Source organism: Apaloderma vittatum, unplaced genomic scaffold (assembly GCF_000703405.1).
Source record: "Apaloderma vittatum isolate BGI_N311 unplaced genomic scaffold, ASM70340v1 scaffold3385, whole genome shotgun sequence".
Classification (NCBI taxonomy): Eukaryota; Metazoa; Chordata; class Aves; order Trogoniformes; family Trogonidae; genus Apaloderma; species Apaloderma vittatum.
In genome coordinates, this window is record NW_009718599.1 from 6,019 (window position 1) to 28,135 (window position 22,117).

Below are 22,117 nucleotides of genomic sequence, written 5' to 3' on the forward strand. Positions count from 1 at the left end.
AGGTTGGACTAGATGATCTCTAAGGTCCCTTCCAGCCTAGGCCATTCTAGGATTCTATGATTCTATGATCTGCATTTGAGGCTATTACAAGCATTTTCTGATGTCTATTCAAGTCGCTAACCAGCTCCGAACTTGGGGCATCGTTTGAAAGCTTTTGGATGTGTGTACTCTGATTGTACAGCTGTTGTTGCTTCCCTGGGGGAATACAGATCACAGAGCATGTTAGAGCAGAGACGATAAAGCACTTTCAGCTGAACAAATCTGACTGTAGAACAACCATACAGAACAACCACCCGCTTTCTTTTGTCCTTTGCTGAGCACCTTAACCAGTGGCAGTCAGGGTGTCACATATAGTAGACTCGTGGAATGCGTTGGGCTGGAAGGGACCTTTAAAGGTCATCTAGTCCAACCCCTCTGCAGTGAGCAGAGACAACTTTAAATGGACCAAGTTTCTCAAAGCCTCGCCCAACCTGACCTTGAACACTTCCAGGGATGGAGCCTCCCCCACCTATCTCCCTGGGCAACCTGTTCCAGTGCTTCACCACCCTCATGGTGAAGAACTTCTTCCTAACATCTAATCTAAATCTACCCTGCTCTTGTTTAAAAATGGATGGTCATGGCAGCCGAGTAGTGAGTTCCTTTGATATCTGTCGTCTTTCCTGGCTAGAAAAGACAAGGCAGTTTGGAACAGTTGTTTTGTAGAACGCTAGGATAAACAATAATCTGACCATCTTCAGAAAATGCTGAAAAGTTTGAACAAATCTGAGAAATAAGAGTCTTCAGGAAGAAAGAAGCACATAGATTTAACCTTATTTATTAATCCAAATCTCTACCCAGGTATAATGCTGAAACACATACATGGAAAAATGTAGCATTAGGAATTTAGTTATTGCTGGCAGGTTGGTGGACCGATGTCACTCAGGCAGCAGTTTAAAAATCTAAGAGAGCTGTAACTCAAGGATATTTTTAGCAGTATACACATAAAATCCACAGACAAGGTAAATTAGAAAAAAGATTTATATAATACAAAAATATTTTACATATCCATCCATAAATCTTAACTGAAACGGGATTATAATTTATGTTTCTATTTTCCTTTTTCACTTGATTATTCCTCTTTGTATGTAATTTACTGAAATAGCTAAGAGTAAATTTCATTAATGAACAATCTAACAAAGCAATTTCACATTTTTAAAGTCTGTTGATTTAGTGATTAATGTATTTATTATGCTTGCAGATAAAAAAATGCATTTTTGTAGTGTAGACTAATGACCAATTTACTTGGATGCTGATAGAAATCCTTTTGCCATTGTGGTTTTGCAGTTTATAAAGAGTGAATTAGATGTCAGTGACTTCATTGAGGAAAAACATAAAGTTTGTAGCATGGATGAAACAGAGCATGATTTGCTCAAGTAAAGAGAGTGGCTGAAGCTCTGTGTTGAGATGAAAGTAGTGAGTTTGTGTCCAAGTCGATTAATTCCATGTTATGCCCAACTTCAGACTTGTGGAGGCAATTTCTTTTTTTCAGTCTCTGCTGTTTTTCTCCTCAATAGGTAAGAGTTTTATCGGCTTCACCAAGTTTCTTTCTCAAATGAAGTGTTCTATATTAGAAGCTCAGCACAGATACCCCTTGGCCAAGTTTGCATTCCTAATAATAATGACTTGCACAAGACCAGTCAAATTTTGCAATCTCTGTTGTTGGTCCCCCATAAAGACCATGATACACATTTAAAACATTACCCTGGGGCAGTTAGGTCTTGGTCTTAATGGGAAATGCTTTATTTCATATGGGCATAAAATTTCTACATTTCTTAAACAAACAAAAACGGCAAAGAGAGAGAATTCCCTGCCGCGAAGTGTTGAAATGATAGTACAGTCATTGTAAAAATTATTTATACTGTGACCCAGATTCCAAAATTACTGAAGCACTTTGAAAATTTAGTTTCAATTTTCTTTTTTTTCTGGCATGCATTCCAGTTGATTTCTTGCTAGTCTTTTCCCTTCTAATGCTACATTCACTGTGATGAACTAAAGGAGTTGCACTAGAGTTTTCTATGGAGAAAAGGGGAAATTTCTCCAAGTTAAACTTTGTGTTATAATATGGCTTTATCCCTTAATTATTTAATGGTGAAAAGTTTCTGTCCTGTTTGATCTAGAAACAAAGACTGCAACACTGTATTTTACAGACTAATGATTGATAAGCTGTTTTCACATCACACGTGTACCTGAGTAGCATCACTGAGATGTCTGTAGTTGTGGCGCAGCCGTTTCTGAGATAAAACTGAAGTTGTCTTAAGCTCTCTCAGTCTGTTTCAGGACACCTTTATCTTTAGTGGTTCTGCCTTAGCAGGTTAACATGAGATCATAGAGCTTTACGGTGCTGTGACCTCATCCCCTTCTACATCCTCTTTAAGGGGCGGAGGGATAGGCGCTGATCTCTGGTGACCAGTGACAGGACATGAGAAAATACAGTGAAGCTGCATCAGCGGAAGTTCACATTGGACTTTAGGAGAAGGTTCTTCACTGAGGGGGTTGTTGGTCCCTGTAAGAGGCTCTTCGAGGAAGTGGCCGTGATACCAAGCTTGTCACAGTTGAAGGAGCATCTGGACGATGCTCTTAGTGATATGATTTGGTTTTAGGGAGTCCTGTGAGGAGCAGGGAGTTGGACTTCACGATCCTGATTTCCTTCAACTGGAGATACTCTGTGATTCATTGTATTACTTAAAAGAGACTGTGCTATTTTACCAGGAGAAATTATCAATAAAGTTTCATGAATCGCCTCTTACCTTGCTGGCAAAAGCAAAACCAAATTAATCTAAATGGCAAATGTTTCAAATCAGTAACTTCTTTTTTTGCTGTAAGTAATGTTGCATGTCTCAGCGCTCACATTTGACTGTTAGAACCAATTTAAGAGAGTGATTAGTTTCTCTTTGACAAGTACCAGCAAAACATGTTGCCACCTAAGAAAAGACAGGAGGCCTTTAATTCTCTGAATTACAAATTCAAAAATCCCCTGCTTGTTACCTGCCTCATTATGGGAGAAGCTAAGACTTGCTAGGTATGTCCCTGTTAGCTTAGTAGGTGCCTACGACTGCAGTTTTATATGTGCTGTTAAGCCATATTTTGGGCTGCTGTAGCTATACCGTGAGTTTTTGAAGTAATACTTAATTCAGTAATCTGTCTGAGCAGGTATGTCAGGCTATCTCTTCAGAAATCAGTATTTTCAAAGACAATCTAAAGTTTTTGGTAACAGAATATTATTAGATGGCTTAGTATAAATGCTTTTGCAAAATGAATAATTCAAAACATATTTTTTTTCTTTTCACTCTAGACAATTGATTTAGAGGGGTTCAAGCTGTTCATGAAGACTTTTCTGGAGGCAGAGTTACCAGATGATTTCATTGAGCATCTTTTCACATCATTTAGCAACAAAATCTCTCACTGCAGTCCGTTAATAAAAAACAAACCCCAGCACCTTTCAGGAGGTAAGTTTTACTTCTAATAGCAAAAAATATATGGAATTCTAAGCAATATGTGTTTCTTTTTTCTCTTCTGGTATTTGTGAAGCTGGAGAAACTATCTCAATCACAAACAAGAAATATTGTGAAAAGAAATTAAGTGGTTTCGTCTTTTTAATTCACAGTAGTGATGCAGCTGAGACACCAAGTGGACAGTCTGTGCCACGTTAATGCTAATCAGATTGCTATGGTTACCCAATCTTGCTGCCTACTCTACAGTATAAAGACTTAGAAACCTTCAGAGCTTCATGCAGGAGGCTCCTGCTCATGCTCTTCACTTTCTGTGCCCAGTTACTGCTACTTCTCTTAGTTCTCTAGATGTAGTATTGCTAATATTAATCTTACATACTTATCGGCTACTGATACTTTAATATCCTGTAAGCGTTAGCAGTATTTCTTTTCCAAATGTAAGGATCTTCTTCAATGCAGTTTTCTTGCTAAAGTGAACACTTTTAATAAAAGTGACATTGAGTTCATAGGACACAACCTGTTGAAACATTTACATGTAAAATAGTGCGTAAAAGTGTCAACTTACGAAATTTTACCAAACTTCTAAAGACAATTTGCAGGAGGTTATCTTCCTGGCTTGATTTAGCACTTTAGCAGATTGGCAATTCTATCAAAATCCAGTAGCTAAAAGCAGAAGCTAGGCTAATGAAATAAATCACACATTTTGAACAGCCAGGATAGTCAAGTGCTTTGAGTAAGTTACCAGAGGGTTTGATGGGTACTTAATCCACTCGATTTCTTTATATGAACATTACATGTCTTCAAATTGCGACTCCTACAGAAGTTGTGAATTTGTACAAGCACCACTAGCTGAAACGGTAGCTTTTCTTGCAGGTGCCAAGCACTACATTTCCAATACTAATTTATAGGCTTTCGGATATCACCCATTGAATCTGACCTGGTTTTCAGTGCATGCTGTTCTCAAATATTTTAAATAGATGGGTTTCAGTTCTTTTTCTTTACTTAGGTTTATGGTACTTGTTATTTCCACTTCTTCACTTTATATTTCCTGGCAAAAAAACTCCAACCAAACAAAAAAACACCCCTTATTACATTATTGTCTTCTATTATCTTATAATATATATAACAGTTATTAGCTCTAATTACACTTATCGAAAAAGCTTTTATGATAGCAAAGCTTCCTTTTCACATTGAAAGTAAGATTCTTCATAAGAAAAAAATAATTTTCATTTGAGTTGAATTCTTTGGTTATCTTTGTTTCATCCTTTTCAATCAGAACTGCCACAGACACATCTCCTTCCACAAATACCCGCTTTGTTGCAAGTACATTTCCAGCTTTTTGGGCTTCTGTAGATAGTTATTTAAGACTGGTTTCCTCTGCAGAGCAGTAGATTTAGTAGAATATAGTGTAATCGGTTGTATGGAATATTCTAAATCTTCTGTTGCTAATTACAGCTCTGATAATTGCTTATAGGTTTGGGCAAGTAATTTAGACCAGTGATTCAGTCCCTTGCCCTTCAAGATGTTTTGCAACAGCATCTCTAAGGACATGTCTAAATATATTCTTTATTGCATACTGTTGAGTGCATTTTGCATGCCATGAATTTTCAGCATTGTTTTTTTGTCAACTATCAGTACAGATTCTGTTGCCTGTGAAGTCTGAGCAGCACAATTTCATTTCCACTTTTATTACTTTTAATTTTTCATTGAAGCATTCATAATGTTTTTTCATCAATGAGTAGCATCAGCAACAAAAATGCACTTTTCTAGCCACCAAAGTTTGTAATATTTTATGACTTTTGCCTGATAACTTCAATGGCAGCTGCCCTTTAGTGGTGGGTTTATTTATTATACTGTACTTTTCCATATATTTTACCTTATGGTTAACCAGTGAACTGGTGATACTACTCTGGTAGGGGGATTGGACTAGATGATCTTTAGAGGTCCCTTCCAACCCCGAATATTCTGTGATTCTGTGATATGTTGTCTGACTACTGTTATTTCAAAAAAAAACAAATATCATTCTGATATTGTATTTCTATGTTTTGGACACTTAATATGTGGCAGTGAAAACAACTGCTCTTAGGTCACAGTCAGATTTAAAATTTAGTTGTGCCCACTATTCGCTGTACTTGACTTTCTTCACTTTCACTGTAATTCTTGCTGATAGATTTTATTCTTATGTGTGTTAAATAAATAAACAGTAGTAATAGTATCAGTCGTTATTTTGGTGGTTATTTCTACTATTGCTGTTGCTTAAACTGTATGCTGAGTTTCTTGCTGCAACGCTACCTCCTAAAATTTTTCTCCACTTTTCCTAGTTTGTCGTTACTTTTCACCTATTTCTGTTAGTAAGGACTTCAAAAATAATGTAACGTGAGACCAGATTAGTAGCTTAAGTATTTTTTGTGTAATACCGGAAGAACAGTTTGATAAATTTTACAGCCAAACCATCTTCAGAGAAACAGTTCAGTTCACTGTGTGCAAGGGTTGTTTGTGCTTGAAAATTCATATTATAATTCAATCTCATGAGATTTAAACCAGATATTATATCTTTATGATATGTAGCATTTAAAGGGGAAAAAGTGTGTGTTGGTAGCTTTGATGTGCAAATGAAAATTACAGAAACCTTTGGTTTAGGATATCAAGCAGTTTTAAATGTTACCGATAGTGAAAAAACCTGCCCATACTGGAGAATAAATTTGTCAGAAACATCTGACATTCTATGGAAAATTGAAAGGTACATGGGAACTAGAGAAGATCACAAGGAAAGTAGCAGGACACATGAATCTTTCTGGTATGTGTCCAGTTTTTACTTAGTATCTGTTGATCCACTCATGTCTGTTAATTGTATTTTCAGTTAAGGTATCTGAAGAGAGATGGAAACAGATGCCAGGTAAGCAGTCCCACTGGAAGTCATCTGAAAGCCCAGCATGTTGCAGCCACCCCTCTGCCACCTCTGACTGAGAAGCAATACTCTAACCTGTACCTCAGAGCTGATGATACCTTAACATTTGTGTGCCTTTTGTACACATTTATGAGATGAGTCGGTACAAGTTTTATATTTACTTTTTTTTCTTATGCATAAAATTCACATAAGACTATATTGTGTGATTAAAACTAACTTCTTAATTGATTAACATTTTTTAATGTCTTAACTTTAAGGGCACTTAAAGCAAGCTCATTTAATAGAACATCATCCTATTAAATCTTTTTATTAATTTTTTTTTTTTCAGTTTTTATTTTCTACTTGGAACCACGAACATGATTTTGATTCAGAGATATATTTTCTGCATGCCAGTTGGCTGTTATTTAGACCTTTAGACCTTAGACCTTTGCATATGTCCTGAGATTGTAATGATGTTTTTCAAGATAGAAATGAGGGGAAAAAACTGCCACGAGAATTCTATTTCTATTTGCTACAGTAGTTTACTTGTGAAAAAGATGTTTGCTGGTTGTATGTGCAATGACAAATCTGCTCTGAGTTACTTATAGAAAATATTTGAGAACAGTAAATCATTTCATAAAGTTTCGTCTTTAACATCACTAAAGTCAGTGAGAAATGTATCAAACTTGTAAAGAAAGTTTTGTTACTTCTTTCTCTGTGTTTTCCTATCTTTCCCCTTTTTATTTTTTTTCCCTTTATTTATTGGTCCTGCAGATTTCAGTAATGTCATCAGGACCAGCCATGTTAATGTTCTCTTGAAACAAAAAGTTTGGCGATGTTGAAACTTCTGTTCCAAGTGGTACACTGGAACTGTTCTTGATCACAAGGCTTGAGTGATCATTACAGCTATTACTTAAATTCTATATTTATTTTCATAGTGTTCTGTAGCTGAGGTTCCCATGTTTTAAATATGTGTTGATCTGACGTACATCTGGCTGTGGTTTTGGGAAGACTACACACCTGGGTATTATTTGAGTTTTCTTTGACACTAAAGCATTTCCAAATAGTGTAGCTAGTGTTAAGTTCTAAATGAGAAGAATATTCTATAAGCACAATGAAATGGAGCATTGGGCAGAGATTGTTTTAATACTTTAATTAACATGTAATGTAGTGAAAAAAAATGTTCACCATTTTTTTTCTTGTAGTCGAATTACATCAGATCAACACAAATTTAACAAGCAGTTATGCTTTTCCTGTAATTGATTGATGATTTTTCCCGATAGTTTGTTTTATCCGTATGATGTTTTAAAACCTCGCGATCATTTTAATTCTGCCTTTGCTGGATAAACTACGAACATCAGTTGTTTAAAACTTCACTTTTATATTTAAATGAAAAGGTCATCTGGGATTCACATAAAATGAAGATGCATGTATATAAGAGTTGTGTTTTCTTTTTCTACTTATGTCATATGTTAAGAGTAACAAGGGCTGTATGTTATTTCCAGGTCTGAGACTTAACAAAGGTACCTCTACATCCCGACCTCCTACTCCTGCCAACTTACATCTACCAGACATGATCCAGCTGAAAGATATTGTTTGCTATTTGTCACTGCTAGAAAGAGGAAGACCTGAAGACAAGCTGGAATGTATGTTTATTATTTTAAGTTAATTTTAGATACGTATTTTAATAAGTTGTCAAAAATTCTAAGTTTTCTGATGTTAAGACTCAGGTTTGAATAGCTGCCTCATAAAAATGCAGGTCTACGTGACCATTATTGCAGAAATGATCCTTTATTCTAGCTAATATTGTTAATTTGGTGAGATTATAACTAAATATCTAGCATATGATACGATGGGGAGTAAGGATCGTACATTGTGCAGTAAACATCCTTTTTATACTGGGATCTTTTTGTTAGTATCATTTCTGAGACAAACAAATGAAATATACTGAGGATGTTTAGAGATCTATCGAAGTGGTGAATAATCTGTACAAAACAAGCTAATTCAAAGTATAGTTGTTAATATAGGTTGTGGACTCTATATTACTAGTGAATACAGAAAAGGCAAGAATATTTCAAGTCTGCACTGTTGTTAGGGGTGAGCGTTTGACACTGGAGACTAGAAATTACTTACTGTTTTTTTAATTAAGAGCCTTGTCACATCCCACCCAGAAGAGGGAGGCGGTGAGACAAATCTCAAAGCCCATACACAAACATTTATTAATTTCTCCCAACGTATAGATCGGACTCATGTTACTGGTTTTAGTTACCAGACACCTTAGGGCAGGCAATATAGTATCACTTAATGATAATCAGGAAAAGACTAGATATCACACACCAGCAACTCAATGATAACAAGGAAAAAGGGCATATAACAACTTATAACAGGAAGTATTATACTTAACAAATACAAAAAAGAAACTAAGTATAAACTAAGCAAGCAGCACAATAGGCCTTGTGTTACTTAGTAAGAAAGTGGAAAGGGAAAGAAAGAGAGAGGAGGAGAGAGACAGATCACTGTCTGGGTTCCTGCGTTGGTCCCACTGATGAGGGTTCAAGGATGCTGTCATCTGTATTTCTTCTCCTCCTGCACTACTTCTTGTTATCTTCATCTCTGTCTACATGCTTCTATGTCGTGCTTCTTCTCTGTCTCGCTTTTTGCTTTTCCCACCTCAATTTATACAAACTTTTCTGCGTGCAGAATTGCAGTATGTCAGGTGGAGGAGCAAGGTCCTTAACTGCTTTTAATAAGCTTCATTAGTGTAGCAATTGCCCGTCTCCTGGGGAGATATGCTGTGAGACAAAGGCCATCCTGCCTTTGCAAAACTCCTGATCTCATGCATATTCGGGCCAAGGCTGTTTGAGGCATCTGTTTCAGGCTTCTATGGAGAGTGACAAGCCTTATAGTTTTCAAAGTACCTGTGCTGGTGAAAATAGGAAAGTGCATTCAGCACTTTTTTTTGTGCGTGTGTTTTAACAAATTAATTCCTCAGTTTAATCTCAAAAGAACTGAACTCTGAACTTTTGGAATTTCTGGGATGCTGCCTTTTGTCGTATTCAGGAAGAGAAGTTCAGAGTTTGCAGGTGAAAGTATAGCAGTGCTATCATGTAAGGGAATGGAAAAATAAATATAGATTGACTCCGGTTCTGTAGTGTGCATCAGAGCTTCTGTTCATTTTTTTAATCCTTTTGTTGGTGCTGTTTTTTTCTCCTAGAGTGCATAAATCAGCAAGAACATAAATATTTAGCAGGATATGAATAGGAGAAGAGATTGCGTGCTGCACCAGTAGCATAGTTTTTCAGTCTAGCCAAGAGCACAGATTGAGCCTTTTCACTACCCAATACATATGTAATCGAGGAGACTTTGTTTGCTGCAAAGGTGAAACAGTTACAATTACACTAATGTCTGTTTTTAAATGACTCGTTAGAAATACTGTATCATATTAAAGGGGAAAAAATTTCTAAGCATTACTTCTCTGGAGTGGGTAAAGATCAGTGAGATGCTGAAAGTTCCTTTCTTGGTAAGTGTAGAACATTTTTTCAACCAGTGCATTAACAAGCGCAGAGGAGGAAGGAGAATCAAATAATTTGAACCTTATCACTGAGTGACTCAGTGATTCATCCCTATGGAAACTGTGGATGCTTAATGGTACCTTTGCCAGATAATATTAGCTGTCATGCTCTGAGCAGCTTTGGTAGAAGGCGTACTGACAGGGACAGTACCAGTCTCTGGTGGCTTCTCTGCTATCGAATTCACAGTCAAAGATATTTTTAGAGGTTTTCTTAGTCCCTAAGTAATGAATGATGGACCTTTGTAGCTTGAATATATGACCTTCAGTCATACATTACAGCTTTTAAGAGCAGTGTGACGTAGTGGCAAAAATTGCTGGAGTGGTAGAGAGGTACAGTAATTGCCTTTTTTCCCCCCACAGTTAGATGAACAACTTGGGAATAAGGTGGGGGATGTAAAGGGAAGCAAACCAGTTCATGTAGCAGTAAAACAGGTTTTGCTGGAAGTCAGAAAATAATCAAATTCTTCCTGAATTTAATTGCTGAGAATTTCCTCTCACTTCTCATTATATTGTTTCTTGACAGCTGTGGTAAGTTTTGCTTGCAGAATTTATTGGACTGTTATTATTATTTTGCTGTGGACCTAATGTGGCAGGATTGTTTGCTGTTGAGTAGGTCGTATGGTACGTTTCCGAAGACATCTGCTTACAAACTGTTTTATCAGATTGCTTGGGTTTTGCCATCAGTCAAGGCATTAAAGCATCCTAGAATCACCTTTACATGGGCTCTCTTCTTCTTAGTAAATAGATCTAGAGGGAAAAAATGAGCACTTGTGAAAGGGATGGTGTTTCGATTTCAGCACTCTGACTAACTGCCCTAGAAAGAAGAGACAAAAAGTCCCTTTTGATTTTTTGTCTTTAGTCTTTTAACGGTATTCCTACCAAAGCTTCAGGTTGCTTTCTGCTCTGCAATTTGATGCAGTATATGATCGTCTGAGTAAGCTGCTTTGAAGGATCTTGGTATGTGTGGACATACCTGCTCTTGTGGCTGGAATCAAGTAATGACAGAAACTTGGAAGTTTATCTTCTTTCAGGATACTGTCAAAAATGCAGCTATTCTTGTCTTGAGTAGCTCCCCAAAATGTGGGGGACACATTTTCCAATTGATGAAGCGAGTCTGGTCCTAGGAAGATTCATACTGGCAGTCAGTGAGGAATGTTCATTGTTCATTTGACTGACTAAATACTTCAAATAGTAATCCTCTGTTTTATTTCATTGGTCAGAAAGCATTTCTAAAGCAGTATCACTGCTGAATAGTGAGAGCAGCGACTAAGGGGCTCTGAAAGTGTTGTAACTTTGGCAGACTTGTCACCAATTGTGTGTTATCCTGTGTTGGGTGAGGAAACGGAGAAGGACCTTTTGGTAGTACTCATCATGAATACAGATCGTCTCTAGGAGGAACCAAAATTAAGTTTACAGACCAAATGAGCTGTTGGAGTAATTATGTGGAAAAGGTGCAATTGACTGTGTCTCACTGGAGGTGCTGGGGCATGGTAGTCTCGGAGTCAACCTCTCGCATCATACAAATTTTTTAACTACAGTTAGTGTGACCATTAAAGGAAAATATTCATGTTTGTCTTTTGAAACTCAGATTCTGTTGTTTTGTGCTTTGGTTTGGGTTTTGTGTTTTTTTTTTGCGTAAAATAATGTAGTTGCTCTGTGTTCTAACAGTTTTCATTTTTTGTTTCCTTTTTAGTTATGTTTCGCTTGTACGATACAGATGGGAATGGCTACCTGGATAGTTCGGTAATGACATTTATCCATTTTAATGCATTTTGAGGAGTACGTCATAATAGCATGTTCCAAACCAAATTTATATTTATCCTGAGTTAATAGAAGCAGTATAAATTCTAGTGATAAACAGTCACTCATTTTAAAAGAAACTTTTGAGTTTTCTTTTCCATTGAGCTGCTGCTTTTACAACTGTATAAATTTTCAAATGCTGGCACTGCTGGCATGGGGTTCTGTTCTATAGCCTTTTGATTTTTAATCATATTACTGTAGGGGACACATTAATATGATTCCTGAAATCCTAATATGCTCTAGGAAATGTGTATGAGAGTCAAGATTTCATTAAAAGGGGAGACTGTAAGAGTCACACAGTGGATCTATGTGATGTCAGAACTTCCATGTTGTTCTAAAGAATGGAGAAAAAATATTAAAGTTTTGAGGAGTACTCCACCAAATGTTTGCGGGAAGATTGGGATAAAAACAAGCATTTAAAACCGTAACTTTTTTTTCCTGTTAGCCAACAGAAAGAAGTATTTTATTGTCAGCTTTCTTTTTTTTTCTTACCCATCCTCTTTTGTATCTCCCTAAAGTAAGACAGCATAGAGTGGGTTGGTAAAAAGGAGGTGACTGCCATAAGTGGTAGGGGAATAGGGAAGCCGAGATACATAGAGGTATGAAGTAAATACTGTATCGTATTTTTAGGCAATGCAAAATCTGAATTAGTTAACTTGTGCATAATGCCTGCATATGAGAATTCAGAATGGTTCTAGGTAAGCATTTGAGCATGTTTACAAACCAAATTGTGTATGTGGATATGGAAGAAGCACTAGCGGTACGAGATCAAGGGAAATTACAACACTGTAATGGTAAGAAAATACCTTTGTATTAGTTTCTATTGTCCACCTGATGCTCGGTTTCCATTACAAAGTTTTGAATTATACAATTGCTGCCAAAAAATAGTTTGTTAGAGTGCTGGAATTTAAAGGGCTTTTTACATCATTACATCACAGGGTTGCCTTAAGATCAAATGATCGACTAGGAAGGAAGAATGTATTACTGTGTTCAACCCAGGAGCTGCCTCTTGGTTGTAGGGGTGCATTTTGGTTCACTGTAGGCTTTGTGGTCCATTCCTAATGTTTTGCACATGAAGCAGATTCACCTCAGAGTAGACAGCTTCTAGTGTAAAGGATATTTCATTAGGAGCATTGATTATACTGTCACTGAATGAAATAAGTTTCAGTTAGTTCCTTGCTGTAGAATATATAATATTGAATTAAATATTGTCATTCCAGGAGTTGGAAAATATCATTGCTCAAATGATGCATGTTGCAGAATACCTTGAATGGGATGTTACTGAACTGAGTCCAGTAAGTATTCATTTTTTCACAGATTTTTAAGGCTGCTAGAGGTGGAGTTTAATCATTTTATGATACCTTATGTCAACATGTGATTTTATATATTAGTAAAATAGAAATAATAATAATGGTCTGTGCTCCTATATGACACTTCCAATGAGCACTTTCAGCAGTTCTTTTTCTGATTGAATCTGATATGTGAAACTTCTGCAATTTCAGAAGTTTTGTCAGTGCATGTAGTAATTAACATTTATAACACAACTGGTTTGTCTTTGAAATTTCTTTTAAGTGACTGCCTCTTTTTTTGTGTTGTACATGGCAAGTACGCAAGGGGCACAACTTATTTTGGGAACTTTAGGTGATGATAAAATGTAAATATGGATATTAACACTTCATTTTCTGAACTGTCAGTATTCATTTTACTACAGGTGCCATAGAAATAATATTTTCTTTACTTCTGTGTGTGGGTGAGGGAATTGGAGATCTGCATGTGTTCTAACAAGAAGTTGCTATATTAGAATATAAATTCATGAGATTTTGCGTTAAACCATGTAGATCCTTCATGAAATGATGGAAGAAATAGACTATGATCATGATGGCACTGTTTCTCTAGAAGAGTGGATCCAAGGAGGAATGACAACTATCCCTCTCTTGGTCCTACTTGGGTTAGAGAATGTAAGTATTAACATAAGTGTCAAGTGTCTGCTTTAAGGTCAGCTGTGGGCCTCAAGTTAATTTCTCTGTGGCCTGTATAAATCCTGGCTTTTCTTTGTTGCCTTATTATGGCTGAATGAAGTGTGTCTTCCAAGTCAGAAGTACATTAGCATGTTTGAAGCAACACAAATGAGCCAGCTCTGAAGCTGGAAGCTGTTAAAAGCTGATTAATTTATCCTGTTAAAAGCATATTGTTAATTCCTAGCTGGAGTGATATCTGCTGGGCATGTTTTACCACCCTTGTGTATGTCACAGCTGCCTTGGAGCAGTGTCTGGGGTTCTCAGCATGATGCCATGTTGTATGGCCCAACCATATGACTTACAGAACAACCTAAACTGGAAGAAACTGCTGGAGATCATCTAGTCTAGCCCTTTAGGAAAGGAAGGGCCACAGACTGAGTTATCTAGAGTCCTCTCAACCCCAGTCCTGAGTAATTCCGGTGAGGTGGATTCCTCCAGTTCCATGGGAAACCTCTCCCAGTGATGACTATTGTCAAGGGAAAGATATTTTTTCTTAAGTGCAGATGGAATTTCTTTGCGCAATTATTGCCTGTTGGCTCATGTCCCGTCATGGTACCTCGCTGTGAAGATAGTTCTTCCATCTCTGTAACTACCTTATTAAACTCTACTAAGTAGCAGTATCAAAGAGAACACTTGCACCAAAAGATAGTGTTATGAAAAAAGAGCTTATGTTCTATACATTTACAACAGCATTAAAGATAAGACAGATGTAATGTGATCAATTTTATGCCAGTTGAGCACAACTGTTTTAATACTGGCATGTTGCCAGTGCCACCTGCTGGCCCGTATTTGAGTTAATATTGAGCACATGTATCTTAACAGAAAAGCATCTGAAACATATGCTATGTGAAAGAAAACATTTTTTCCTGAATTTATCTGATATTGAGGTGAAATAATAAATAATATTTACTTTCCCCATGTACTGCTACAGCCTGAACTAAACGTAGACTGCTGTAGTTTCTCTGTGGTGGTTTATTTGCACAAAGACTGAGACCTTCCACAGGGAAATATGCAACAAAATAGTGTGTTTAGCAGAAGATCTCCAGCTGTTGGAAAATCTTATTAATCAAATTGCTAGCTAAATATCTGACTCAGGGAGAGCTTTCAGTACATTTGGATCACTCTTGAGTGCAAATTCCCTAGTTCTGCATGTGTGACTGAGTAAGAAAATGCTAAATTACTTCCCTGTCATCAAACAACAGGTCTTCGTCAGGCTGAATTCCATTATTTCCACAGAATTACTCTGCAGAAAGGGCAACAAATGTTCTCAAGCAATCAGTGTAGCAGATAACTGGTAGTCATTTCAGTACAGGTTTTTCTTTTGTGACAGGTATTGTAAATGTTCTGGGAGTATTTTTCAGTGTCTACACTTCATTCTTTCTAAATTTAAAACACCTTAAATTCCATGATAAATTAATGTAGATCCTTCTGTAGAGGGTTATCTTCATGTGAAAGCAAGAGCTATTAGAAAAAAGCTGTGTAAGTGTATGTTGTCAGATATTTTATCCTTTATTTTTCCTGGATATTAGATAACTTCTCTTGCTGTGCATAGCTTTACTATGGAAATAATAAAAATATTTAAACAGTGATCAGCATTCTATAGCTTGCTATCATCCGGAATCAGTGCTTCTGTCAGCAAGAGTATTCCCAGTACTTTATGTGTTGAAGACATGCGCTACCGAAATCTGGTCAGGCAAACCCAATACATTCCACCCCTCGCTTCTGTGAATCACACAATTAAGAATTATCATGAAAACCTACATTTGTCACAGAGTATTCACAAACTTCACTCACATCACACAAAAAAAAAGCTTTCCCAACATCAAAATCAAAAGAATATCATCGTAACACCAAACAGGACTAGACAATTGATACACACAATCCATCCCTCATCACTTCACCACAATTATAAGAACATAAATTCCCCCAAATCATTCCGCTCTTTAGCATTATTCAGTCCTTGTTTTGCCTGGTATCTCTCCCAATTACTATCCTTATCTCAAATTCCTCCCTTTCCTGGGTTTTGGCACCAAAAAGACTGTAGTGGTTTGACCCTGGCTGGCAGCCAGGTACCCACCACAGCTGTTCTATCACTCCCCCTTCTCAGCCAGACAGGGGAGAAAATATTAAAAAAGGGACCCATGATTTGAGATAAGGACAGAGAGATCACTAGCAGTTACTTTCCTGGGCAAAACAGGCTCAATTTTGGGAAAATCAATTAAATTTATTAACAATCCAATCGTAAAATAGTAATGAGACATAACACCTTCCCCACATCCCTCCCTTCTTCCTGGGCTTAACCTCAATCCCAATTTATCCACCTCCTCCCCCAAGCAGTGCAGGGGCACAGGGAATGGGGGTTGTGGTCAGTCCATCCGATGTTGTCTCCACCACTGCTTCTTCCTCTGGGGGAGGACTCCTCACTCTTCCCCTGGGCCATTGTGGGGTCCCTCTCACAGGAAACTTCTTCACACACTTTCTCCAACATGAGTCCTCTCATGAGAGACAATTCTTGACAAACTGCCCCAACATGAGTCTCTCTGTGTGGTGCAGTCCTTCAGGGGGAACCTGCTCCAGCACGAGTCCCACGTGGGGTCACCAGTCGCGCCAGCCAACCTGCTGGGCTTCTCTCTGCACGCATCCACAGGTCCTGGCAGGAACCTGCTCCAGCGTGGCCTTGCCACAAGGTTGCAGCCTCCTTCAGGCATCCACCTGCTCTGGCATAGGATCCTCCATGGGCGACAAGTGGACATCTATGTCCCTGTCACTTCCATGGGCTGCAGGGGGAGAGCCTTGCTTCACCCTGGTCTTCACCATGATCTGGGAGAATCTCTGCTCTGGTGCCAGGAGCTCATCCTTCCTTCCACTTCTTCACTGACCTTGGTGTCTTTGTGTATTTTCACTCCTCTGTCTCTCTACCAGTTGTTGTGTGGCACAGTTCTTCTTTCCCCCCTTCTTAGGTACGTTTTTACAGAGGCGTTCCTATCCCGTCATCACTGACAGGCTCTACTTCGGCCAGTGGCAGGTCTGTCTTTGGAGCCAGCTGGCATTGGCTCTATCAGACTTCGGGAAAGCTTCTAGCAGTTTCTTCCAGAAGCTGCCCCTACAACCCACCTGCTACCAAAAATCTGGCCAGGCAAACCCCGATACAAGAGTTGTGAAAAAATATTCTGATGGTATGCAAAATATCTCTTTGGTTAATAAGCATAACTTTATTAGTTGAAAGCTGGAGTAAAATGGATGGGGTAGCTTTTAATGCATTTTTAATATTTTACTTTACTGTGCATGTAGTCCATTACCTACAGAACTGTTTAAGCTGAATTGCTAGTCATTTGCTAATGATTTACTAGGAAATGATGCTATCCTCTCTAAAAGGGCTCTCATTTTTCTTTTCATGGTTAAAAGTGCTCTTGATTTCTTAAACCATTCACATAATATGTAAAGAAAAGAGAAATTTTAGAATTTTCCATCAAACTAGCAAAAAAGTTACTGCTTCTGTTTCTACACAGTTTTAAATGATCAAATCAAAGTGTATTTTAGGACACTGAAAAGTTAAGAAAGTTAAAACTCTTAATGCCTGTCTGTCATTATTTTGTGTGAACTGATAGCATGATTTTGATGGTTTTACGACATGTAACGTTTTACTCATGCTCTTCATTCCAGTGCATCATTCCTATTAGTGGAATGCTATTCCTTCTTTTTACATGCTGCTGTTAGATTTTGCAAACCCAGCTTCCCAGGACTCTGCTTTGGCTGTCTTTCTCTCCCCTTTTAGTTATGATAATGAAAAGTAAAATAAGAGCCCTTTGGACTCAGTAATCAAATAATAAAGTACTGATACCTTGAAGTTTACCACAGGCTGATTAGTATGTGAAAATATAGGGCATAACCTACTGGCTTATGTTAGTTAGTCATGTCCAGGCAGTCCTCACATGTAGAAAATAAGTAAAAAAATCCCCCAAAACAACCAAACCATTCTGTCTCACTCTTTTAACTTCAGCCAGCTACACTGTGGCTCTGTGCTGAACTCAGTTTTAAGTTCAGGAGATCAATTTCAGAGCTTGTCCAGTATGATAGTGACAAAGAATTGTCACAGTAGTTTATTTTTAAAAAAAAAAAAATATGACACCGATGGTCTTTAATTTGCTTTGGATTGAGGTCCATTAACTTACTGTAATGTACTTAATTATTCTGTAAAACTTGGGCAAACAGTCCAAGATTCTGAGCTGTTAAAAGTTTGTTACGCTAATATCAGTGAAGCTATGATAATTTATTTCAACTTAAGATTTGTTGTAGTACCTTTAGAATTCAGCCATATTGATTGTCCATAATCTTTAGCTTCCTTTAAGACCTATGTAGAAAGGCCAGACATTATGTAAAAGATTTATATTACATGTAAAGCCTTTCAGTCAGTTTTGGTACATACTGTATTAGATGCTTTAGTGGAGACAATTTCGGTACAGCGTAAGTAGTTTAAATACTAACTTAATTGGTTCTTATTTTATAGGGGTGCTGTGATAGATGTACTCTTTGGAAATTCACGTTGCAAGAAAAGACCTTCAAATTGTGCCTGTGTGTCATGCATTTGTACTTGGATGACTACACAAATTTAGTGACTGAGTGTGTCCTGTACTGTACCTACCAAAATCCTTGTCCTTACTCTGAAGGTTTCATTTTGCCAGTTTCTTGGAAGTTTCTCAAAGAACTGCTCTCATGAAAATTGAGAATTTCATTAAAAAAAAATAAGGTAACCATGGAGGACATAATTATTATTTTGGTGTGATTTCTAACAATAAATACATCAGGTGCACTTTTTTGCAACATCACGTGTCAATCTGCAGTTTTCACCATCCCCATCAACTTCTAAATTTGTTTTTGCCTCTTAAGGCAAATAGTTGTTTGCCTCTCATCCAAACAGAGGCTGGGCAGAGATGTCCCTGCATTACTCCTTCTGGCTGATAATTCGACTTTTGGAAAGTGGCCTATTGCATAATAGTGAACCACTAGGCTATTTATTCTGCTCCTCCGCAGTAGAAACCTTCAACGTTTCTGACCTTTTTGTTTAATTCTGTGTTAATTTAAGTAGGTCAACATTGTCAGTGAAGTTTGCGAGCTACCCCATTGACTTTTTCAACACTGCTTAAAATACCTTTTGTAATCTGGACACAAAAGGCCACTTTTTGTCAGGCATGAACAGAGCACTCTGTTTTTGCTAGGAGGTCTTCGCTTGTGCAATATCATTTATTCCACCCTCTTCTGATGAAAGCACTTGGATTTCTCTTCTAAAGTAATTCCATGCCAGATATTTTGTTCTCACTTCTCTTGTAATGGATCTTTGCTACCACCTCTGTCAGTGATTGCACAAACTGTAGGTATAAGCTGCACGTTCAAAAGTGCTAGTGTTCAAAAAAAAAGTAAAACTATGATTTAGGAGTGGGAAATATTTTATTCTCTCCCCACTGGCCACTAGATGTCACGGTTGCTCTGTATCTGGTACTGTACAGGTGCTGAAAAACTTTACTTGGCTGAGAGAGAAATTAAACAAGAGTAAATAAATGCTTTGTAAAGTTATCAGTAGTCTGAAACCAGGCCACCATGCCTTTCTTTTAAGTCACCAATTGAGATTTTCAGTGCATTTCACCATTTAAATCAAGGTAAATCTCACTGGGGCAAACATATTTGTATTGAAGTGTACCTATGCTTCAATTAATTCAGAAGGGGTACTCTTACAATTTTGTTTTGGGTCCTCATGCAACAAGTACGGTATTACACTCAAAGTATTTTAAAGGTAGCTCTTTTTAAACTTTTCTATTAAATATGGGATGGAATACTAGAGTGTGAATCCACACTTTGGAAATACTGCTTCTTACGTTGGATGTTGCATTATTATTGTGTTACTTTTTGAGCTCTGAATACAGGAAAGTGGAACCAAACTGGGGACTTGCAAACATTTGCAAGTCTGGCGCAGGATATGCTGCACCGTGAGGGGTTCCTCTCAGGCTGAAGTCTGAAATGACTGTTTCATACCCAAGCAGTTTTGTAGAATTGCATTTCCTTCATTCAGTGATATTATATCCCCAGTGATATTTGTATAAGCCCTGTCTGAAGTCTGGCCAGGTGAGTTTTCGAACAGACCGATGTGCCGATGAGCCATATGCAATTTCTGTGTGTACAGAGGGCAAACCCAAGCCCCTGCTAGAAGAAGCTGGGACTTTTACCCTGTTTGTGCCAACTCACTGCCAGCTGGGAAGCAGATTCATTCACCTTGAGAGGTAAAAGGAGCTAATTTGCCTGTATCATTTCTCTACATTGCCAGCAGAGGGGGGAATTGTGATGCTTTGTGAGACTTCATAGCAGGAGCCGCTAAAAAGAGTGCACCTCTCTCTTCTTGGCAGAGCTGTCTACTTTCATGAGGTGTTAGCTCCCTCTTCTTTGCAGGAAGTTTGCAAACGCCTTTCCTTACCATAGTCCTGCTTTTCCTTTTGCCTGTAGGGTGGTAAAAGCTCAGGAGAAGTCCGGAGTAACTCTCACCTGTTCTGTGTGTAAGGTTGAAAATAAATGGTATTTCATTCAGCTGTACAATATACTCATTATTTAAAATGTAATTTCTACAGCATTTCAGCTGGACTACCAGTTTAGGGACAGGGAAACTTTGTAGTGTGGCTAGTTATGAAGGCAGTTTAAACAAATTAATTTCCCCTCCTGTGCTCCCTTTTCTATGCTGTCATTTTCTTATGCATATTAATGGTTAAGCATTTCTTAATGATCAGAATAGTACACTGGTGAGTACATGGATGAAGGCTGGGGAAATGTTATTTATTTATTTGTTCCTTTCTCCAGCATGTACACATAGACACACACAAAATATCTTGGAAGTTAGAAGTGAGGAGCCCTCCCAAATACCCTTTTAAATGAGATTACTCTCTCTCTAGCTGTGCCTAAACAGAATCAAGAACCCCCTCTCCCCAAACCAAATTGAATAAATGAAAATCTGACATGAATTCTTTGCTGGGAGCCACCAAAGGAACGTAGAACTTAACTGCGTTTCTGTTAGAAAGAGGTGGTTTAATGGATGCTTCATTCGCCTTCCCACTGACTGAAAAATACCCAAAGATCAGTCCTAAAAATGTCTTCAAGTCACGTAAATATTTTTGAGATAAATGAAGTAACAGTAGGCAGTGAAAGAACAACTCAACAGACTCACCGAGATCCTTCTCTCTTGGTTCCTTTTTACTGACTCTTCTCACAGCAAAGTCTGAGCGTGCTGGCATTTCAGACTCTGTAACTGTCGTGAGAGGGTATTTGCTCCGATGAAAATTTATCATTGATTTTGTTGCCTTTTTTAAGTCTCACAAGGCCTTTGTCTACCTTTTTTTACAAATATTTAAAAAGCTGATGTGAGTTAATGTTAAACCAGATTGGAGGTGTGTAGCTAAAGTCTATGACTGCATAAAACTTCCCACTAATTCTAAGGCTGGCTCTTTCATGGTTGACTCACTTTTTAAGGTCAAGTCGTTCTGGTAATCAAATCCATGGTGGGGCAGGACCACAAGTTAAGAGAACCATTGTTAACAAAATAAAAGTTACTATTGTTATTATATACTAAAGTCTGAATGTGGCATCTGGAAGCTTCATTTTCAGCGATGTGTAATGAAGTAAGGAAGAGATTTTTACTGTACCTGCCCTGCTTTGAGATCTTAATGACTATTTGTTTTTAAATTCATTCTCAGGATATGGAAGCAATATGAGTGAATGTCAGTAAATGCACTGATGTGTCAGAATTGTGGATTTTATTCATACTTAAAGACTTGCATTGAGAAGGCTTTGTTTCACATTATGTCTTCTTTTTTTTTTCTTGGCAGTGTTTTAAAAAGTTATGTGCGTGCATAATCATATGCAGCGCTTTATTGCTTATTTTTGGCAGTGCACAAGAGCAAAAATTTAATTTGCTATTTTCCAAAAGTGCATTGTGTTTATGTAATGGATTTGCATCAGTTGCAGTCTGTAACACAGTTAAGTGTTTTAATTGGCAGAACACCCACATCAAGACTTGTTTGTTTTTCTGATAAGGAAAATGCCAGCTAAGTTAGTCCATATGTTCTGTTCAAATAAGAAGCGACATATTCACATGTAATGGCCATTCTTTAAAAATAAAATTAAAATGAAAAAACTAACATAAAACTAATGTGGAAGAGGGGCAAGTTTATGCATAATTATGGATTTTTGTTAATTTTCAGAAATAGCAAATATTTTTCTAAAGGAAGCTGATCAGCTTGCTTTTTAAGCCCTTGCAGTTTATGCCTGTATCTGTTGATGACCTGAGTAATGTTGAAATGAACGTGTACATTGTTTC

General features: G+C 37.6%; 1 protein-coding gene across 1 annotated transcript in view; it reads left to right on the top strand.

Annotated features, from left to right (window-relative positions):
• Nucleotides 1-3,331: 3,331 nt before the first annotated feature.
• LOC104274612 (diacylglycerol kinase beta-like) overlaps nucleotides 3,332-22,117 on the top strand; it is a gene marked incomplete at its 5' end in the record, with an annotated part of 51,117 nt that continues 32,331 nt past the window's right edge. Inside the window, 6 exons of the mRNA XM_009870299.1 lie at nucleotides 3,332-3,485; nucleotides 6,349-6,384; nucleotides 7,881-8,021; nucleotides 11,640-11,689; nucleotides 12,967-13,041; nucleotides 13,585-13,704. Coding sequence (XP_009868601.1) covers nucleotides 3,332-3,485; nucleotides 6,349-6,384; nucleotides 7,881-8,021; nucleotides 11,640-11,689; nucleotides 12,967-13,041; nucleotides 13,585-13,704 — 576 coding nt within the window. The remainder of the gene's footprint in view (nucleotides 3,486-6,348; nucleotides 6,385-7,880; nucleotides 8,022-11,639; nucleotides 11,690-12,966; nucleotides 13,042-13,584; nucleotides 13,705-22,117) is intronic.